We start from the raw sequence: 16,191 nt of genomic DNA, 5'->3' as shown, positions 1-16,191 counted from the left end.
TCTCTCTCGTTTTTTTCCTCCAGTGAACGGGACGCCGGCCAGTCAGCTGTCCACTCCTCATTCGGGAAAATCTCCCAGCCCCTCCCCGACTAGCCCAGGCAGCCTCAGCCAACGCCAGGTAAGACAAGAACACAAGTGCACACACAGTCACTTATAACATTTAGTGACACTACATTTTATAACACATTCCCTCTATGTTCTCAGGAAAAGGACAAATCCGTGACTGAGCATAGGCCGACTACATCTTAGAATCACTAGAAATACGAAGAATCCACCACATCCCAACATCTTTAGTGTCTCAGAATGGGGTGGGGCAATGACCTTTGACATCACGCAGTGCTGCTCTGGGATTCCAAGAATGGCAGTCTCATGATCCTCTAATGTTACAGCTCTTTTCCAGTGTTAATACATTTCCAAGGGCAATTCCTCATTTTAGCCAGATTTTCTGTCACATTCCCACACATGCTGACCCATTGGTCTTTGTTCCTTGTGAAGAACTCTATCCGCCTTTGGCAGCTCAACAATTAATGATGCTATCAATGACTTATAGATATCTGCCAGTAAGTAATGCGTGCAGTATCTGATCTTAAAATGAGACTGATGGTTGGCTTTGTGAGCTCCAATCTTCATGTCTGTTTTCAATTCTTTTCAATTCCTCTCTTAGCCACCAAGCAGTAAAAACAAGAAGACCCAATCAGTACATTCTTTTTTTTTATCAAGTCATGTCATTTTTTACATGTCCTTTTGTGAAAATAATTTAGAAACAAATTTTATTCTAGAAATTAGATTACAGTTGTCCTTTTATCATGTATTCTGTAATTGACCTGGATTTAAAAAAATCCCTGTTAAAACATTGGAAAATCATAATGTATGTTTGTGTGCATAATCTGTAGCTAACAGATCTGAGATGCAAACACACTATGTATGTACATTGTAAAGTTGGTAGTCACTAAAGAGAAAATACTAATGTGCAGATAGGAAGCATGCAACTCAAATGGAAAAACCTTGACTTCCACATTAGAGGGTTGTTGTGTGTTTGGGTGCGAGCGTGTGTACAAGATCAAAGCATTGGTTAACCCAGTCCTTAATAGTGACGATGGTGAGCTTTAATATCAGCCTGAAATCCTAATCAGGCTCTGTTTTCTCAAAGCGGCTCTTTAATTTGCAGGAACTCTAAGTCTTTTGCTGATTTGGTATCTTCTCCTTTGTAAACAAATACTTGCACGCTCGGTTCCTCTTACCACAGCAGTATATGTGAACCAGTCATGTATTCATTTGGGCTTCTGTGTGTGACTTGTGTGACTTGTGTGCAAAGCACATTAAGCATGTGTGTTTCTACCTGACAGCAGGGGTGTAGCTATGATTTAATTCTCAATTATTGAGCTATTTATTTGTGCTTTTTTAGAGATGAAAAGGCAAGAATAGTGTTGGAGTCGATAGGACACAGACTATTGAGTTGTTTGTGAATCATTTCTTTACCCAAATGAGTGTGTATGATCTAACTTCGGCATAGCATACATAATTCATCTCTTGGGCTTGGTAGCTTCAGTCTCGTGCTACATTCAATGTGCCAGGAAGACTTACTGGATGGTGGATAGTCTGGCCCTTAGGCTTCTGAATCCACCAGTGATTAGGTTATATTGATGGGATATTAGGGGCAGCCGTGGTCAGATCAGGAACAAATCAGATTTGGGTTGAGAACAGAACAAGTTGCACTGGAACTTCCACAGTCATCTGTAAAAATGAAAGTGGGTCACCATAGATTTCAGTGTTTAAAGGGAAAGAGGTCGACAAGTGCACACATTTATAAACTCTCTATCTTTCTGTTTACTTCTCTCTGAATGGACAGACGATTACAGTGCCGAGTTTCTGCTGCTCTGTTCTTTCCTCCCGAATCATTTCCACAATTTCAGAGAGAGGTGAAGGTGAAGGAGGGCTAACCAGACGTAATGAGAAAAGGGGAAATAAATGTATTGTCCCCTTCCTCTCCACATTCAACATCACTGCCTGTCTTTTTGCCTCTGTCTCCTCAGCCTTCTCAAATTAGCTTCGTAGTGCAATCCTGACCTCAGTGATACTACCGTTAAATTCTAGCTTTACAGAGTTTCATGAGCGTGTATTTCTCTACAAGAGATTATTTGGGTCTTTGTACTCACTGACACTCTGTGCTGGAAGGAAGGGAGGATGCCTCACAGCACATTATCTCTCCGCCTCACTCTTCACACACTTCAGCTATATGATGGTGTAATTCCTCCGCCACTTACTTTTTCTATCTGCCCTGTTTGCAATTCTCCCTCTATCCCCTCCCTCTCTGACAGTTTCTAATTTCTCTTTTACTCCCCATCTCATCCATTCTCACTCAACCCCCCACCCCTATTAACTTCACAGGGAAAAAATTATATTCCATCATTTCCCTTGTAGATTAAGTCTTAGCTTTTTTGAGAAGTAGGTGCCAAGTTTCTGACACTATATTTGGACATTTCCTCTCCCTTTATGTCACCTCTTAAAACTCAATCTAAAAAATACAAGACTCAGAAATAACCCTTTTCTTTCAAATCAAACCTGCATTTTAACAATTGTGTTCTTAAAACAACATCAGTGGCTCAAAAAGGACTGAAATATCTTTTTAAATTTCAGCCTACAAAGCATTGAAAGCTACCATAAATCCATCTTCTCAGCAGCCACAGAGCCTCAGTGACCTACTATGAGTAAAGCCTTTAAATAGTTCACCTCTCTGGACCCTGCATTTAAACACTAAGAGGCACTTTGCTGCCTGATGTAGGTTGCTCGCATAGCTCAGGCCATCCTAACCTATTTCCTTGAGCAGAATACACAGCCATAGCATTGCACTGTGACTTTTCCCTTTCACACATACATAGCTGCAAGCACTCAGACAGCACACAACTTCATGGCAATTGCACACAGAATCACTTTTATACATGAAATCCCCATTTGTGCCCAGGCAGTAGACATCAGCTCGATGCACACTTGCACATGTTGTGTGTTTTATGCATTTGGTACAGGCTAATGTGACCCGTTTTAATGAATTAGCAACAGAAGCATGAAAGACTGGTCTACATTCATGATGCCATCCATCCCCCTCTCCTCCTTTTCTTCTTAGAGTCCCTTTATGACCGCTTGCCTCAATAAGAGAACCCTAGCTTTCCATATTTATATTGCTTTAGTACTTAATATTATACCTACAGACACACGGATCCACGTAGAAACACACCCTGGATTTCGTTTTCTGTCAATACAATAACCGTTCTAAAGCACAAACAGATGAATTGAATGAGCTGGGGAGGTCCCAACTCTTCTGTCTGTTTGCTTCATTAGATTTGAAAAAAACAAACAGATTGGGAATTAAACCATAAAAAAACAATTACACATTAAAGGAAAAACAAACAAAAGGTCCATGATGCCAATACAACAGCTGTGATTCAGTCAGGTAGCTGTTTGTGGGAGCGTATGAGAGAATGAACGTGCTAATTGTCAACCGTAGTATGTCACTTACATCCTCCTCAACACTGAGTCACTCGCATCCGTAATCCATTGAATTGCATGCTCCATCTCACATTACCATCCATATTTTGTTTTGGGTGATTCATGATTAAAGTGTGTGTGTGTGTGTGTGTGTGTGTGTGTGTGTGTGTGTGTGTGTGTGTGTGTGTGTGTGTGTGTGTGTGTGTGTGTGTGTGTGTGTGTGTGTGTCTGTCTAAGTGAAAGAGGGAGCAAACTGAAGGTGTGTATTGTGAAGGTTAATTCTTCTCATCTCATCCATGTGAGTGTGTTGCTACTAAAGATTGTATTTGGATGTATTATATTTCTTATTTCATGTTTTGTTGATGTCATTAGATGTCTTGTCCAATTTTTGTTTCTGTATCTGCCAAAAAGACTGGCTGCAGCACATGAGGAAAGCGTGGATAATTTTGCAATTGCGGCTTAAATTAAACATTGTTTCTTGAACATTTTATTCTTCCAAATTGTTCACAAATGAATCAAATCTGGCTCATATTTACATATCTTTAGGCGGTAACATGACATTTTGCACTGCCATTTATGTGCATGTCAGATGTGTAAAAATAAAAAAATGTGTGCTCTATCACATGCAAATTATATTTGATAACCTGGATGACCATATTGTATTTGTTGTCATGCAACGACCAGCTCTTCTTGGCTCATTTGTTTCTATTTGTTTTTTCTCTGTTTAATGTATTCATTTCCATTTGTTGATGTCTTCATTAAATCCATTGTCATTTCATTTTTCATTTTGTCTTTTTCTTTTCATGTTTCTCATAACTGCTGAGGAACAGTTCATCATGTTCATCATGCAAAAAACAGAGATCATTTCCAGCAGACTGAGGATGATTATGATGATAATGATTGGTTTTTGTGATTGTTTTTTTACATTTAAGAAATAAACAGTGACAAACAATACACTGAGAAGAGAACACACACACACACACACACACACACACACATATATATATATATATATGTATATATATATATATATATGTATGTATGTATATGTATATGTATATATATATATGTATGTGTATATGCATACATTTTTACTAAAACAGACTCACACACACACACACAGACAGGCACAAGACAAGGGACCAAACACCTGCTCAAGTTAGAGGTCCTCACCTAGAGGAACCTCACAGAGTCAGCAGTGCACTGTCACGTGTCAAGAGTCTTCCCTGGGGCACCATTTCTGAGTCCCAGAGAGCTGAAAAGGCTGACAGGCACAGTAACATTGAACAAGGCAGAGATTTTATGCAATACTGTTCTAGAACTGACCAACGCGAGCACACTCGACTGGTTCTCCTTTGTTAAACTTATGTCTGTACTCAGCCGAGCACATAAGAGGTTCCAACACAAACTCAGTCCTAGTGGTGCGTTCATCTCCCCTGTTCCAGTGCTTTGGTTCTGGGTGTTTTTTTACTGGCTTAGGCAACCCAATTCTCCCACTATTCAATTTTTCCTTAAAGCATTTAATTCATGTTTCAGTGATTTCCTGTGATTGCGGTGCATAAGGATTGTGATAAGAACATTTCCCTGTGTGTCCAACTGGAAAAGCAGAAAACCAGCATCCCTAAACACTGCTGATCTCTTCAGATGAAAGTCAAATACTGTATATGTTATGTTTCCTGTCCGTCTAGACACCAAAATGAGAGTCAAGAAATATTATCTCCTGTACCTTGTGTCCTTATGAGAGACACAGTAGGAACTTGGGACAAAAAAAAGTACCATGTTTCTATCCAATCTTATTAGATATTGTTCCACCAATAATTCCTGCATCTGATGTATATTGCCTGCAGTGAAAGTAACAAGAAATGCTGGTTTGGTTATCTTAGCTTAAGAGCTGGAGAGAAAGACGGCTTTAGGATGTGTTTCGTAATCAGATACAAACAGGGTCATTGGGGACAAGGCTAGCATTACTCTTAAGTTGGTTTTGTAAATGTTTGCTGCATTTTTAATGCTGTATTTTTGACAGACTGCCTTTTCATACTTCTGCTTCTACCTGTCAACATCTGACACAATACTCAATGTTTAAGGTCAATCATACAAATCCTGTTTAATTCACTTTTATGCGCTGATCAGTATTCGGTTGCCAACTCAGTGTTGCCCTAGCCGATTTGAAGAGCAGTGGCTCCAGCCATGATGTAAAAGGTTTGTCAGTGTTTTTAGTTTTTTTCTATGGTGTGAGTCATAGCCAGAACAAAAGTGTAGAGATGTAGAGCTAGGAATAGTGTATTTTGTGTTGTGCAACATGGGGAAAGCTGGATGGTCTAACAATATCATTGCAGTTCCTGCCAAATGTAATGACTAATCAACCAGACCAGACTCCATACATCTTTCTTACCATCTCTTTGTTTCCTGTTCTCTATCCCTCGCTGCTTCTCAGTCTCTTTCTCACTCTGTCTGTCATGTCATCTGTCTCATAGTTTCTCAACAGAGAAAAAAAGAGACACAATGTTCATAGGAGGTTAAACCTACCTCCCAGCCTGCAGACAGGAAGTTGCCATATATAGGCTTCTGTCTCCACACTGGAAGTCTCATAAGCTGCCTCTCCTATCTGTGAGCAGTTTCCATAGCAACAGTATTTTGTTTCCCTGTGTGACAGGAAGAGAGAGATATGAGTTCAAAATGAGAAAGTGAGCAAAGACCGGGCTGGATGTGCGATAAGAGCACAATGGAGGTAAATATAAGAGATGGAATGAGCGCAAGAAGGATGTTTTGGATAAAGCACATCAGGGTCATCGGCTTTATGGGTATTAAGTGGGTTTTCTTTTTCTGGGATGAGTGCCCGAGCAAAAATAACATTGCATAAACCAAATCCAGCCTGACTCACAGCTACATCACCTAGGCGGCTTGCAGGTCACAGCAGCAGAGACGAGTAAACGAGCTGACAGTTACTTGGGCAGAGATACAGGGCAGCTCCACTTTGTATATTGTTTTCAGATCTAAGTCATTATGATGGGTGGCTTTTTTGTCTTTTTGCCCTGACAAATAAGAGGTTACTATTTTGAGTTCCCAGCAAGCATTATTACATAATTTGAATATTGATCTGCATTAGTGTTAAAAATCCACTTTGTAAAATCTGAAGTATGATATCAGATGTAATTTGACCCATTTTCAGAAGTTTGAAAAGCTTTTTTTGTGAATCATTTGTTGATGCCAAATTTGGCCTCATTGCTACAAATTCTTGCTAGGTTATTAAAATAACAAAAGGCAGCATCCATTGATTCATAATCCATTATGTGTGAATTATACTATGTGGTGTCAATTCACCACGAGAGAGCATGAAAAATGCTACACCTGCACTAAAATGAGAGATGACAGAAAAATGTATCATCAGCGAGACAATAGTCACCAACAAACTGCTGATGCACCGCTCTCAGTTGCACTTGTTAATAATTCACAATTCACTTTGGCCAGCTTATATTTTAGAGGAATTATGATGCCGTCCACTTCCATCACTGGCCAGGCTGCGTGTGCCCGCTGCACCTGCAGGATTTATTCTAGCACTGGAAACCTCCCAAACCACAAAGATTTCTCCCTTACGTAATTAAATTATCAACATGTAGTAAAATAATTTTAAGCCAACATCAGGTTTTGGAGAATAGGACAAAAAGATGGAAAGGAGTGGAGGAAAGACAGAAATAGGAGAGATAGAGGGGAAAATGTATTTACAGTACCGGCTAGTTCCTCGCTCCCTGCCCTTGTTGCTTCCATGGCAACCAGACAGAAGGTTATGAGGTGGAAGGCGTAATGAGTTTTTGTCTTTAGACAGATGCCGACGCTGCATCTCTTTTCCCTCTTAATGACCTTTTGCTTACCAACCACACAAAAGACAGCATTAATCCGTATTTATCAGTGACACCAAAACCTTTTTAGGTGGTATTAAAGTTAGTAGTGATGAGTAAAAATAAGGTACAATAAGATAGGAATGACTTCAAGTTCTGTGATTGGAGAGGAGCAGAGGAGATTGGGATGCAATCGTCTGACCAACATGGCCACACCGAGGTGGTTTACTGACGAATAAGTAACCAGTTTATATTCAGCTCAGTAGCTTAAGTAAATCTGTTCTGTTTTTTTGTGTAAGCACTGTGTACACACCGCACAGGGCAGCACAATAAAACACACAGACATGCAAACACAAAGACAGACGTAAGGATGTTCTGAGAATGAGACGCAAGTCGCAAAATGTCCTTTTGCTTATTTTTGGACACACATTTGTTTTGGCTGGGATTGTAGCAGAAGGGACTGCTTCATGGTGCTTTGTTGAGTGTGGATTGGAATACAAACTATTTTGGTGATTGTACAGATTTAAAAAATAATGACAATCCTGCTCTCTGTCTCTCCCTCTCCCTCCCTGCAGGGGTCCCAGGGTTCTTCCACCTCTCTGTCTTCCACTAAAGTTTCCAGCTCACTGGAAGACGGGAATGGAACTGTTATTGAAGGTAAGTAAAATTATCATTACAAGAATTTCCCATCTGTCCGTCAGTGGGCAAAGGCGGTGTACTTGCAAATACAATGCATGTCTGAATCATATTCATGACCTTTGGTGCATCTCTCTCCCTCTCTCTCTCTCTCCCCCCCCGCACCTCTGTGTTGTACATCCTGTTTTCATCACCTCATTTTCTCACACTTTCCCCCTCTGGTGTTTTTCACCATCTCTCTGTCTCAAAAAAACTCTGACACTGACCAACTGTGTTTTGGTAAATTATGTGAAGGTTAAACCAAGAATGTTAGGTCTTTTATGTTAAGTAACAGATCTCACTGACAATTTAATTCTGACATTTTCATCTTTGATTTAATTTACCTTTAGAGGACCCAGAGAAACTTCTCAAATGTTATACATTAATTAATTAATTCATATTTCACTGAACATTAATTGCATAAATTTGCTATTGAATCTACCAGTAAGTTCTGTCAGATGTAACTAGAGCCTTCATTGATTTGAAACTCAGTTTGAAAATTAAAATACATCTCAATGTTCGTTCATGTCCTTTTTCAATATCAATGTTATTATTATAAGTTATAATCATTGAAACAAAGCACTTTAGGTCCTCTGCACATTGAATCCTTATCCGCCTGAAAAAAGGGTGCAAACCACTCAGCCGCCTTAAACCTTGTTCTTCCTCCCTGTAGCTGAGGTTCTAGTTGATGAGGTTCCAGCTGTGCCGTCCTATATATCAGACCGCTACAAGGTGGGACGCATGTTAGGCGATGGGAATTTTGCAGTGGTCCGGGAATGTGTGGAGCACTCCACAGGACGGGAGTATGCTCTGAAGATCATCAACAAGGGCAAATGCAGAGGCAAGGTAAACTATGACTCCAAAGGCAGAAGAGTACTGAGTAAGGCTATCCACTCAAGTGGGAATACTGTTGCTTGGCGTAAACCTTAAATGTTATTAGAAAAAAAGATAACTTGCTTTGAATACTGCTCTAATACAGTATGTCCAGAAGTAGCTCTTTTGATAACAACTGAGATTTTTCAATGTGAATAAAACTAAGGAACAGCGAAGAGTTTGCAGTTCATAAGTTTACACACCTTTTATGCAGGATTAGTTTAACAGGAGTCCATTCACCAACATTTGTAGGCTAATTAATCTAAATCTGTGTCAGTTAAAGAGAAAGTGAACATCATCTGAAAATCGTGTTTTTGCTGTTCTCCAGTAGTTTAAATTCTCACCTTTCTGCAACAATGTAGAAGTGTTCTTCAGTGTGTGTCAGTACACTGTGACATCACTGTTAGGTGTGGTTAAAGGTGCACCAGAGCACACGTCTTACCACACCCATCACACCAACAGAGGCCCTGGTGTTAAGTTACTCTTTATTCTTTTTAATAAATGCGTTTCACTTGGTTATACTATCAATTTCAATTCTTATTTCTAGGAGCACATGATCCAGAACGAGGTGGCCATCCTCCGCAGGGTTAAACATCCAAATATTGTCCTGCTCATAGAGGAGATGGACACATACAGCGAACTCTATCTGGTCATGGAGCTGGTCAAGGTGTGTAGCCATGTTTGTACTACAATTAATTAAGAAGTTTATTTTTAGGGGTCATTCTCCCCTGGTTGTAGACAGGCTGGGATATTTAGCCTGACTAAGATAATGAATAGATGTATTCTCTATATATTTAACAGAGACTGAGCTGCAACATTCAACTAGTGAAGTAAATGCTAAATTGATAACCAGTCACACACTGTGGGATCCAGAGAATTGGTCTGCGGCTTGAAGCGCTCGTGTGCTCACATTTTTTATTCTCTCTTGCTCTCTGAGTCAAGAAATGTTTGTGCATAATTCAGGAGCCAGGAATGTGATCCATCTGTTCATGTTCTGGTGTAGAGTACTACAGAATATAGATGAGAGGCGATCTGTGGAAGAAGTGTGTGTACGTGTGAGTGCGTCCTAAGTAGGAGGATCGAGAGGAGGCTGTGAATGAATGAGGTGCAGAGAGTCTCTGCGAGAGTGGCAGGGACTGAGAGAGGGAAAGAGTCAGATGGATGCAACGAGAGGGGAGGTGAAGGGTAAGAGCAACGAGAGAGGGAGACAGATCATACTAAATACAGTCAAACGTATGGCATACATTTTGTGTTCTTTGGTGCCGTTTGATACTTTGAAACTTGATATTTCAGATAATAGTTTTTCCAGCTTTGTGGCAACAGTTTAGGCTTTAAAATAACAAAGCAAGGCTGAATAAATCGTTTTAAATTACGGCATGAAAAAATTGAGCCATGCCTCATCACCGAACACCCATGCCGACTTCATTAACTCACTAAAATCTCTGCAGCCAGATTCAAAAATCTTGTGGAAATCTTGTGCCTCCCAAGAAGAATAGAGGATGTTTTAGCAGCATATTCAAGTCTATGCTTTTGGAAATGAAAAGTTCACCAAACACGTACCACAGTGGGGGTAGAGAAGTATAAATGCACTGGTTAGAGACAGTGCTCATGTTTAAATAACTGTTGCTGTGCAGGTCGGACGCTGACAGTGTGTCTCTGTACTGGGAGAAAGAGTTAGAGAGATCCAGCCCTATTTTAAGCCTCTGTTCCATTTAGTCCACTCAGGGAGAGAGAGGATGAGAGAGACATAAAGAGAGAGATAAGAGGAGGGGTTTTTCATGCAGAATAATATGAGAACTGATAAAAAAAAGTCTGCAATAAAGAAGAAAAGGTGAAATTACAGCAATTACAGCAAAAACATTTAAATGAAAGAGAAATATTAAAGACGGGTAGGAGGAGATGTTTCAACGTAGGGGAGAAATGAGGACACAGTTTACCCCTCCAGCTGCTGAGCAAACAAAAATCCTCTAAATCCACTTTTTAGTTAACTCTTCTCAGCAGAAAAGATGAGAAACTGTTAAAACTTGGAGGTGAACCTGTCAGGTTGTGTGTGTGTGTGAAAATGCAGAACAAACCCCTGTGATATTGTTCCTAATATGGACAACCCATCTACCCATCATGATTTTTCCACAGGGTGGAGATCTGTTTGATGCCATCACCTCCGCCAACAGGTACACAGAGAGAGACGCTAGCGGCATGCTCTACAACCTGGCCAACGCCATCAAATACCTCCACAGCCTGAACATTGTGCACAGAGACATCAAACCAGAAAACCTATTGGTGAGTTCACACCGAGTGGGTCTGCATATGTCTTTACTGTGTGTACATGGTCATATAACTCACTGCAGTATTAGCTTCCCTCCTTTCTGAATGAACAGTGAAGTAACATCACTAACTCTGGACTCTCACAGAGAAGAGAGATTAGTCATCACTGCTGCCCTCACACCTCCCGCACACTTATTCTCCAACCTGCCTTGTATGTGTCTTCCCTCCCTCCTTCTCCCTTATGTTAACCTCCTTGCTGTCTTCTCATCCACTTCACTCAACCGCTTCATCCGCTTCACTGAACCGCTGTTGAGTGAATCCCCTCCTTTGCTCCATCCACCACCCAAAGTCTTACATGTGATGGTCGGCCCTGCCTTGTGGAAGAAGATGTGGGCCATACACCCTAAACAATGACTTGAAAGATGCTGAAATGTCTGAATAATACAATGTGTTTTATCTGTTTCATAGCAGCTATAAGGTCATAGTTTGTTTGCAGTCATACTACTTTATAAAACCATCCCTCTGTCACATACACAAACATGTACAGTACTACTTCTTCGCCAGTGCGAGGGTGATTTGCAAGTCACTGGAAGTTTGTACTTGTTTAAAGCCCCATTTGTAGGACTTGAAAATGTCAGAACCTCCGGACACTGTAGCAGACAGCAATGCACACAACTAACCCCCAATCCATCCCACGGATTTGACCTGGGAGGATCAGGATAGGAACATTTTTGTACAAACAAAAACTATAAACTTAAACCTATGTGCCTAGGTGTATGAGCATGCAGACGGCAGCAAAAGCCTGAAACTGGGAGACTTTGGATTGGCGACTGTGGTGGACGGACCTCTCTACACTGTCTGCGGGACCCCGACATATGTAGCACCTGAAATCATCGCAGAAACAGGGTAAGGACGTCGGTAGCAGAGTTGAGGTTTCAGGGACAAATCAGCCACTCTCAATGTGTGGTGAGTTATGTCTTAATGCAGTTAGGCGGAGGGTTAAAGATTAAAACTATTTTGTACTCAAAATAATACTTAAAATGACAAATGCTACTCTGCATGTTACCTTCTTTTTCTTTATCTTTGCCATGAAGTCATTATATGTCTTTGTGCAGGTATGGCCTTAAGGTGGACATCTGGGCAGCTGGAGTCATCACCTACATCCTGCTGTGTGGTTTTCCGCCCTTTAGAGGGTAAGAACACTTTTAGTGCTTTAAAAGTCCCTCTCGAAACACTGTCACACACAGAGTTGTGGTGAGTTCCGTGAATGACATCTTTACTGCTGTGAACAATGTTAATCAGAGCAATATTCTATTGTTTTCAGGAGCAGTGACGATCAGGAAGCACTTTTTGATCAGATACTAATGGGACAGCTAGAATTTCCTCTACCGTACTGGGACAACGTGTCAGAGACTGCCAAGGTGAATGTCAATGTTAGTTAGACGGACGTGATCTATTTGCCTGTGTTGTGAACAAATCCCAACATTGGAAGAAATTGACCAACTCACCAATGTTTTTTTGCTGCTGAAGGAGCTGATTCGATCCATGCTGGAAGTGGAAGTGGATCAGAGATACATTGCCCTCCAGGTGCTAGAACACCCTTGGGTCACTGTAAGTACAGAGTTAAGTGTGCTCACAGATCTTGAGGATCACATCTATTGAGTTGTTATATTTTCACCAAAGCGCTGAATTTTCTTCGTTTCCTCTCCCCTTTGCTCGATACAGGATGAGGGTCTATGTGAGAATGATCATCAGTTGTCAGTAGCAGGGAAGATAAAGAAGCACTTCAACACCAGTCCGAAGGTCAATGACACCACTGCAGGAGTGTCAGTCATTTCTGTGAGTTACCACCACTAACACGACCACCCATAAACCAACTGTTCTGACAGATTGTAAGGTTCATATAAAGTTGTAGTTGAATTGGTGTACACGAAGGTCTACAATTTTCTGTTGTAGACCTTGTTGATTTGTTCTGCCTCATGAGACAGACACGACTTTCTGAGTGAAATTTTTTTTTTTTTTAAAGTGAACTGATGTTTAGATTAATTGTGCTGGTTTCTTTTTGTATTCAGTTGGACGACAGTTTTTCTATGCAGAGATCTGGGTCGTTGGATTTCTACCAGCACCCGGCCATGTACTGGATAAGGTACGCCAGGTTTCCATAGAGACACAAGTAGCAAGAAATCAAAACAAAGCAAATAGTGTCACATAAATTGCTGCCTCCCTCTTCCCTGCGTGCAGCCCTGCTGGCTGGCTTCTGCTGTGCTGCTTTGACAATGTCGTTCCCGCGCACGTTGTAAACATATATTTCATGCAGCACATGCATCCTTGTTGTCTGTCTTTTGCTAAAGCCTTGTCCTCTATGTCGTGTCACGGTTTACCAATGTCTCCTGGATTTCTAAATGTGTTTAAACAAGGAAGTGAAAGTTACCCTTAAAAGGACCCTTGTGCATGTTTTTCCTATTTCCCCGTTGAACATGTATTCATATCTTTGACAACAAAGTAAACAAACTGTTGTTGCTGTGGTATACACTGAGTAACAGTCACTTTCTGATTACAATATTTCTTTGTGAATGCTGCCTTCCAAAGAAATAACCCTGCTCCCTTGTAGGCTTGTCACAATCAAGGGGTGTAGGATAAATGTCATGCTCCCTACCTGCCTGCCTGTACTAATACCGGAACTTGCTATTCAGCTCCCATGGCCAAATTCCTGTGTCTTTATCCATCATTGATTCATGGAGGACCAGGAGGTTTGTGGTTATAATAGATTTCCAGTTATAAATTTGGCTGATTGATATTTACAGAAATGTGGACACTGACAAGAGGAATTAATAACAGACTTGTCCAGATGAATTCACAACAAAACAACAGTTTAGTGTATTAATCCAGCTGCAAATGTTGATTGATAATAATTTAAGAATTGTGTTGTTGCATCAAAATCTTTCATTTAGGTATTGATAAATATATTTTTATTGATCTTTTCATTGATAGTTTAATTTAGGTATATTTATAGATCCAATAAACTATCAATTAATAACTTAACCGACATGTGCAAGGCTCTCCTGGTCCTCCATACTAAAGGATTCCTGGCTGCTGATTCCCTTCATCAGAGGATCTAATCATAATATTCTCCTGTTTTATCCTCATTCAGGCCACCCCTCTTGATAAGGAGGGGCAGGTTCTCAGACGAGGACGCCACCCGAATGTGAAGCCGCTGTCATGGCAGATGATGCTGACAATGACAACAGTAACAACATCAACAATGACAACACTATGGGCGGAGCCTCCCAGTTGCCTCCCTGGCCTGTCCTCTCTGACCCCTGACACTTGCTCTGACCCTTTCCCAAACCCCAGCCTCCCATCTGACTCTGATGACATCTCCATCAGCTCAGCCAGTATCATCCACTCCCCCAACTCGCCCTTCTAGAGAGGAGTCTGAGTGGAGGAGGAAGAAGCAAGTGGGGGAAATCCTCATCCAGCTCCTCCCTCTACATGGAGGAGGAGGAAGAGGAGACGTCAGCTTTCCCACAGTCTTCTTTCTAAGGCTGGGGGTGAATTGGGAAAAACTGTTGAGGATAAAAAAATAGAAATCAGAGATGACTTTTAGCTCCCCTGAATCCATCTTTCCGAACCTGGAGGAGAGATAGATCAAAGGGTGGATAGAGGAAAAGAGGGTAGAGAGGTTGGGAGAAAGACCATAAAGGCAACAAGACAACAAAATGGAGAACTCGAGGGATAAGGCGGACTGGGTCGAAATACTTTTTGTTTGTTTCTTTTTAACATTCTCTCCTCTGAGCCCATGTTGCCAAGCTTAAGGAGCGAGAAAGGGTAACAGTATCGTTTACCCTTCAGTGATGATCCAGCTTCAACATGGAGACTTCCTTATGGTGGAGCAGCTCTACAAGGCAATATGAGAATATGGACCAATGTTCATGTTTTATTGAACCTTATTTAACCATTCCTTATTCACTGCATTTTTAATATGTATTTCCCTTTTTCATAAAGGATATGTCTTTGTTGATTTGTCCTAAGATCTTATAGTAAAGAAAATAATTGAAAAGTGTGTAGAAGTAGAGCTCAGAAATTTTAGGCAAATGTAGACTAATGTGGAAAGATCAGAGCTACAGTGTGTAGAGAAAGAAGTTTTTCTCACAAATGTGTTAAATACAGTCGTCATAGGAAGATAAATCATCAAAGACAGCACTGGCGTTGCCTTTTTGCAATGTTGGATTGCAGTACTGCAGTTTACATTTTACACAGACTGCTATTAAGACAACAATGGTGCATTTGATTCCTGCTTGTAATTTTGTCAACTGCTTTGTTCATGACATGTTCATATTGATACACAAAATTCAGCAGCATTCAGGTGCTTGTGTAGCAAACGCAACATTCTTTCCTCAAAGCGCACAGTTTCACAATCATTCTGAATTGATATCATATTAATCTTGATATTTTGTGATGCTCATATTCACATTTGAAGCCTTGTTTACATTTTCCCCAAAACTGAAGGCTTATTTCATCCACATATCCCAGCAGTAAAGAAAGGTATAATTGTTGCAGCCTAGGTGTACCAGCTGTATGGGTTTGGAGATATGTTTTAGGTCGTAAATGTATACAATTAACAGTTTATGAGGGCTGCCTATTTGCACAAAGTACTGCAGTGTAGATGCACTCAAGAAAGACAGTATGGATGTCGGAGAACCAGCAACACTCTTGGAACGCAAAACAGTTAAAAGGAGAGAAGAGGATTTATTTTAGCCGTGTATAACCTCATTCATGGCTTCATTTATTCAGATGAAAGCATGCCAGACATACCGTAGCCTATTCTTATAAAACAAAACAGTTTGTGATGAAGTATTGTTTGTATGTTATGTAAATAACATAATTTCATTTATTTTGATAGTTCACAATACAGTATATTTCTTTACTAGTAGCTATGTCTTTGGAAACTGTAAAAAACAACTGTCATACATGTGTCTCATTCAGTCAGCAAATAAAAAAAATAACCTAGAGGAGATGATCAGGTCAAAATGAAACAATACAGATAAGTTGAAAAAAA

At 40.5% G+C, this 16,191-nt stretch overlaps 1 protein-coding gene across 10 annotated transcripts in view; it reads left to right on the top strand.

Annotated features, from left to right (window-relative positions):
• LOC117955687 (serine/threonine-protein kinase DCLK1-like) overlaps positions 1-16,191 on the top strand; it is a 42,610-nt gene extending 26,419 nt beyond the window's left edge. For 7 of the 10 annotated variants that reach the window (XM_034890316.1, XM_034890317.1, XM_034890318.1 and 4 more), the window contains 12 exons: positions 24-118; positions 7,895-7,976; positions 8,668-8,840; positions 9,415-9,534; positions 11,001-11,147; positions 11,905-12,038; positions 12,248-12,325; positions 12,457-12,553; positions 12,663-12,743; positions 12,858-12,971; positions 13,205-13,278; positions 14,284-16,191. In XM_034890316.1, the coding sequence (XP_034746207.1) occupies positions 24-118; positions 7,895-7,976; positions 8,668-8,840; positions 9,415-9,534; positions 11,001-11,147; positions 11,905-12,038; positions 12,248-12,325; positions 12,457-12,553; positions 12,663-12,743; positions 12,858-12,971; positions 13,205-13,278; positions 14,284-14,341 (1,253 nt within the window). In that variant the 3' untranslated portion in view covers positions 14,342-16,191. Of the gene's footprint in view, positions 1-23; positions 119-204; positions 359-7,894; positions 7,977-8,667; positions 8,841-9,414; positions 9,535-11,000; positions 11,148-11,904; positions 12,039-12,247; positions 12,326-12,456; positions 12,554-12,662; positions 12,744-12,857; positions 12,972-13,204; positions 13,279-14,283 lie in introns of those variants that run through there. The other 3 variants (XM_034890324.1, XM_034890325.1, XM_034890323.1) reach the window with 2 other exon arrangements.

Source organism: Etheostoma cragini, chromosome 13 (genome assembly GCF_013103735.1).
Source record: "Etheostoma cragini isolate CJK2018 chromosome 13, CSU_Ecrag_1.0, whole genome shotgun sequence".
NCBI lineage: Eukaryota > Metazoa > Chordata > Actinopteri > Perciformes > Percidae > Etheostoma > Etheostoma cragini.
Note: the sequence above shows the minus strand (reverse complement) of the source record. Positions and strands in the feature narration are given on the sequence as shown.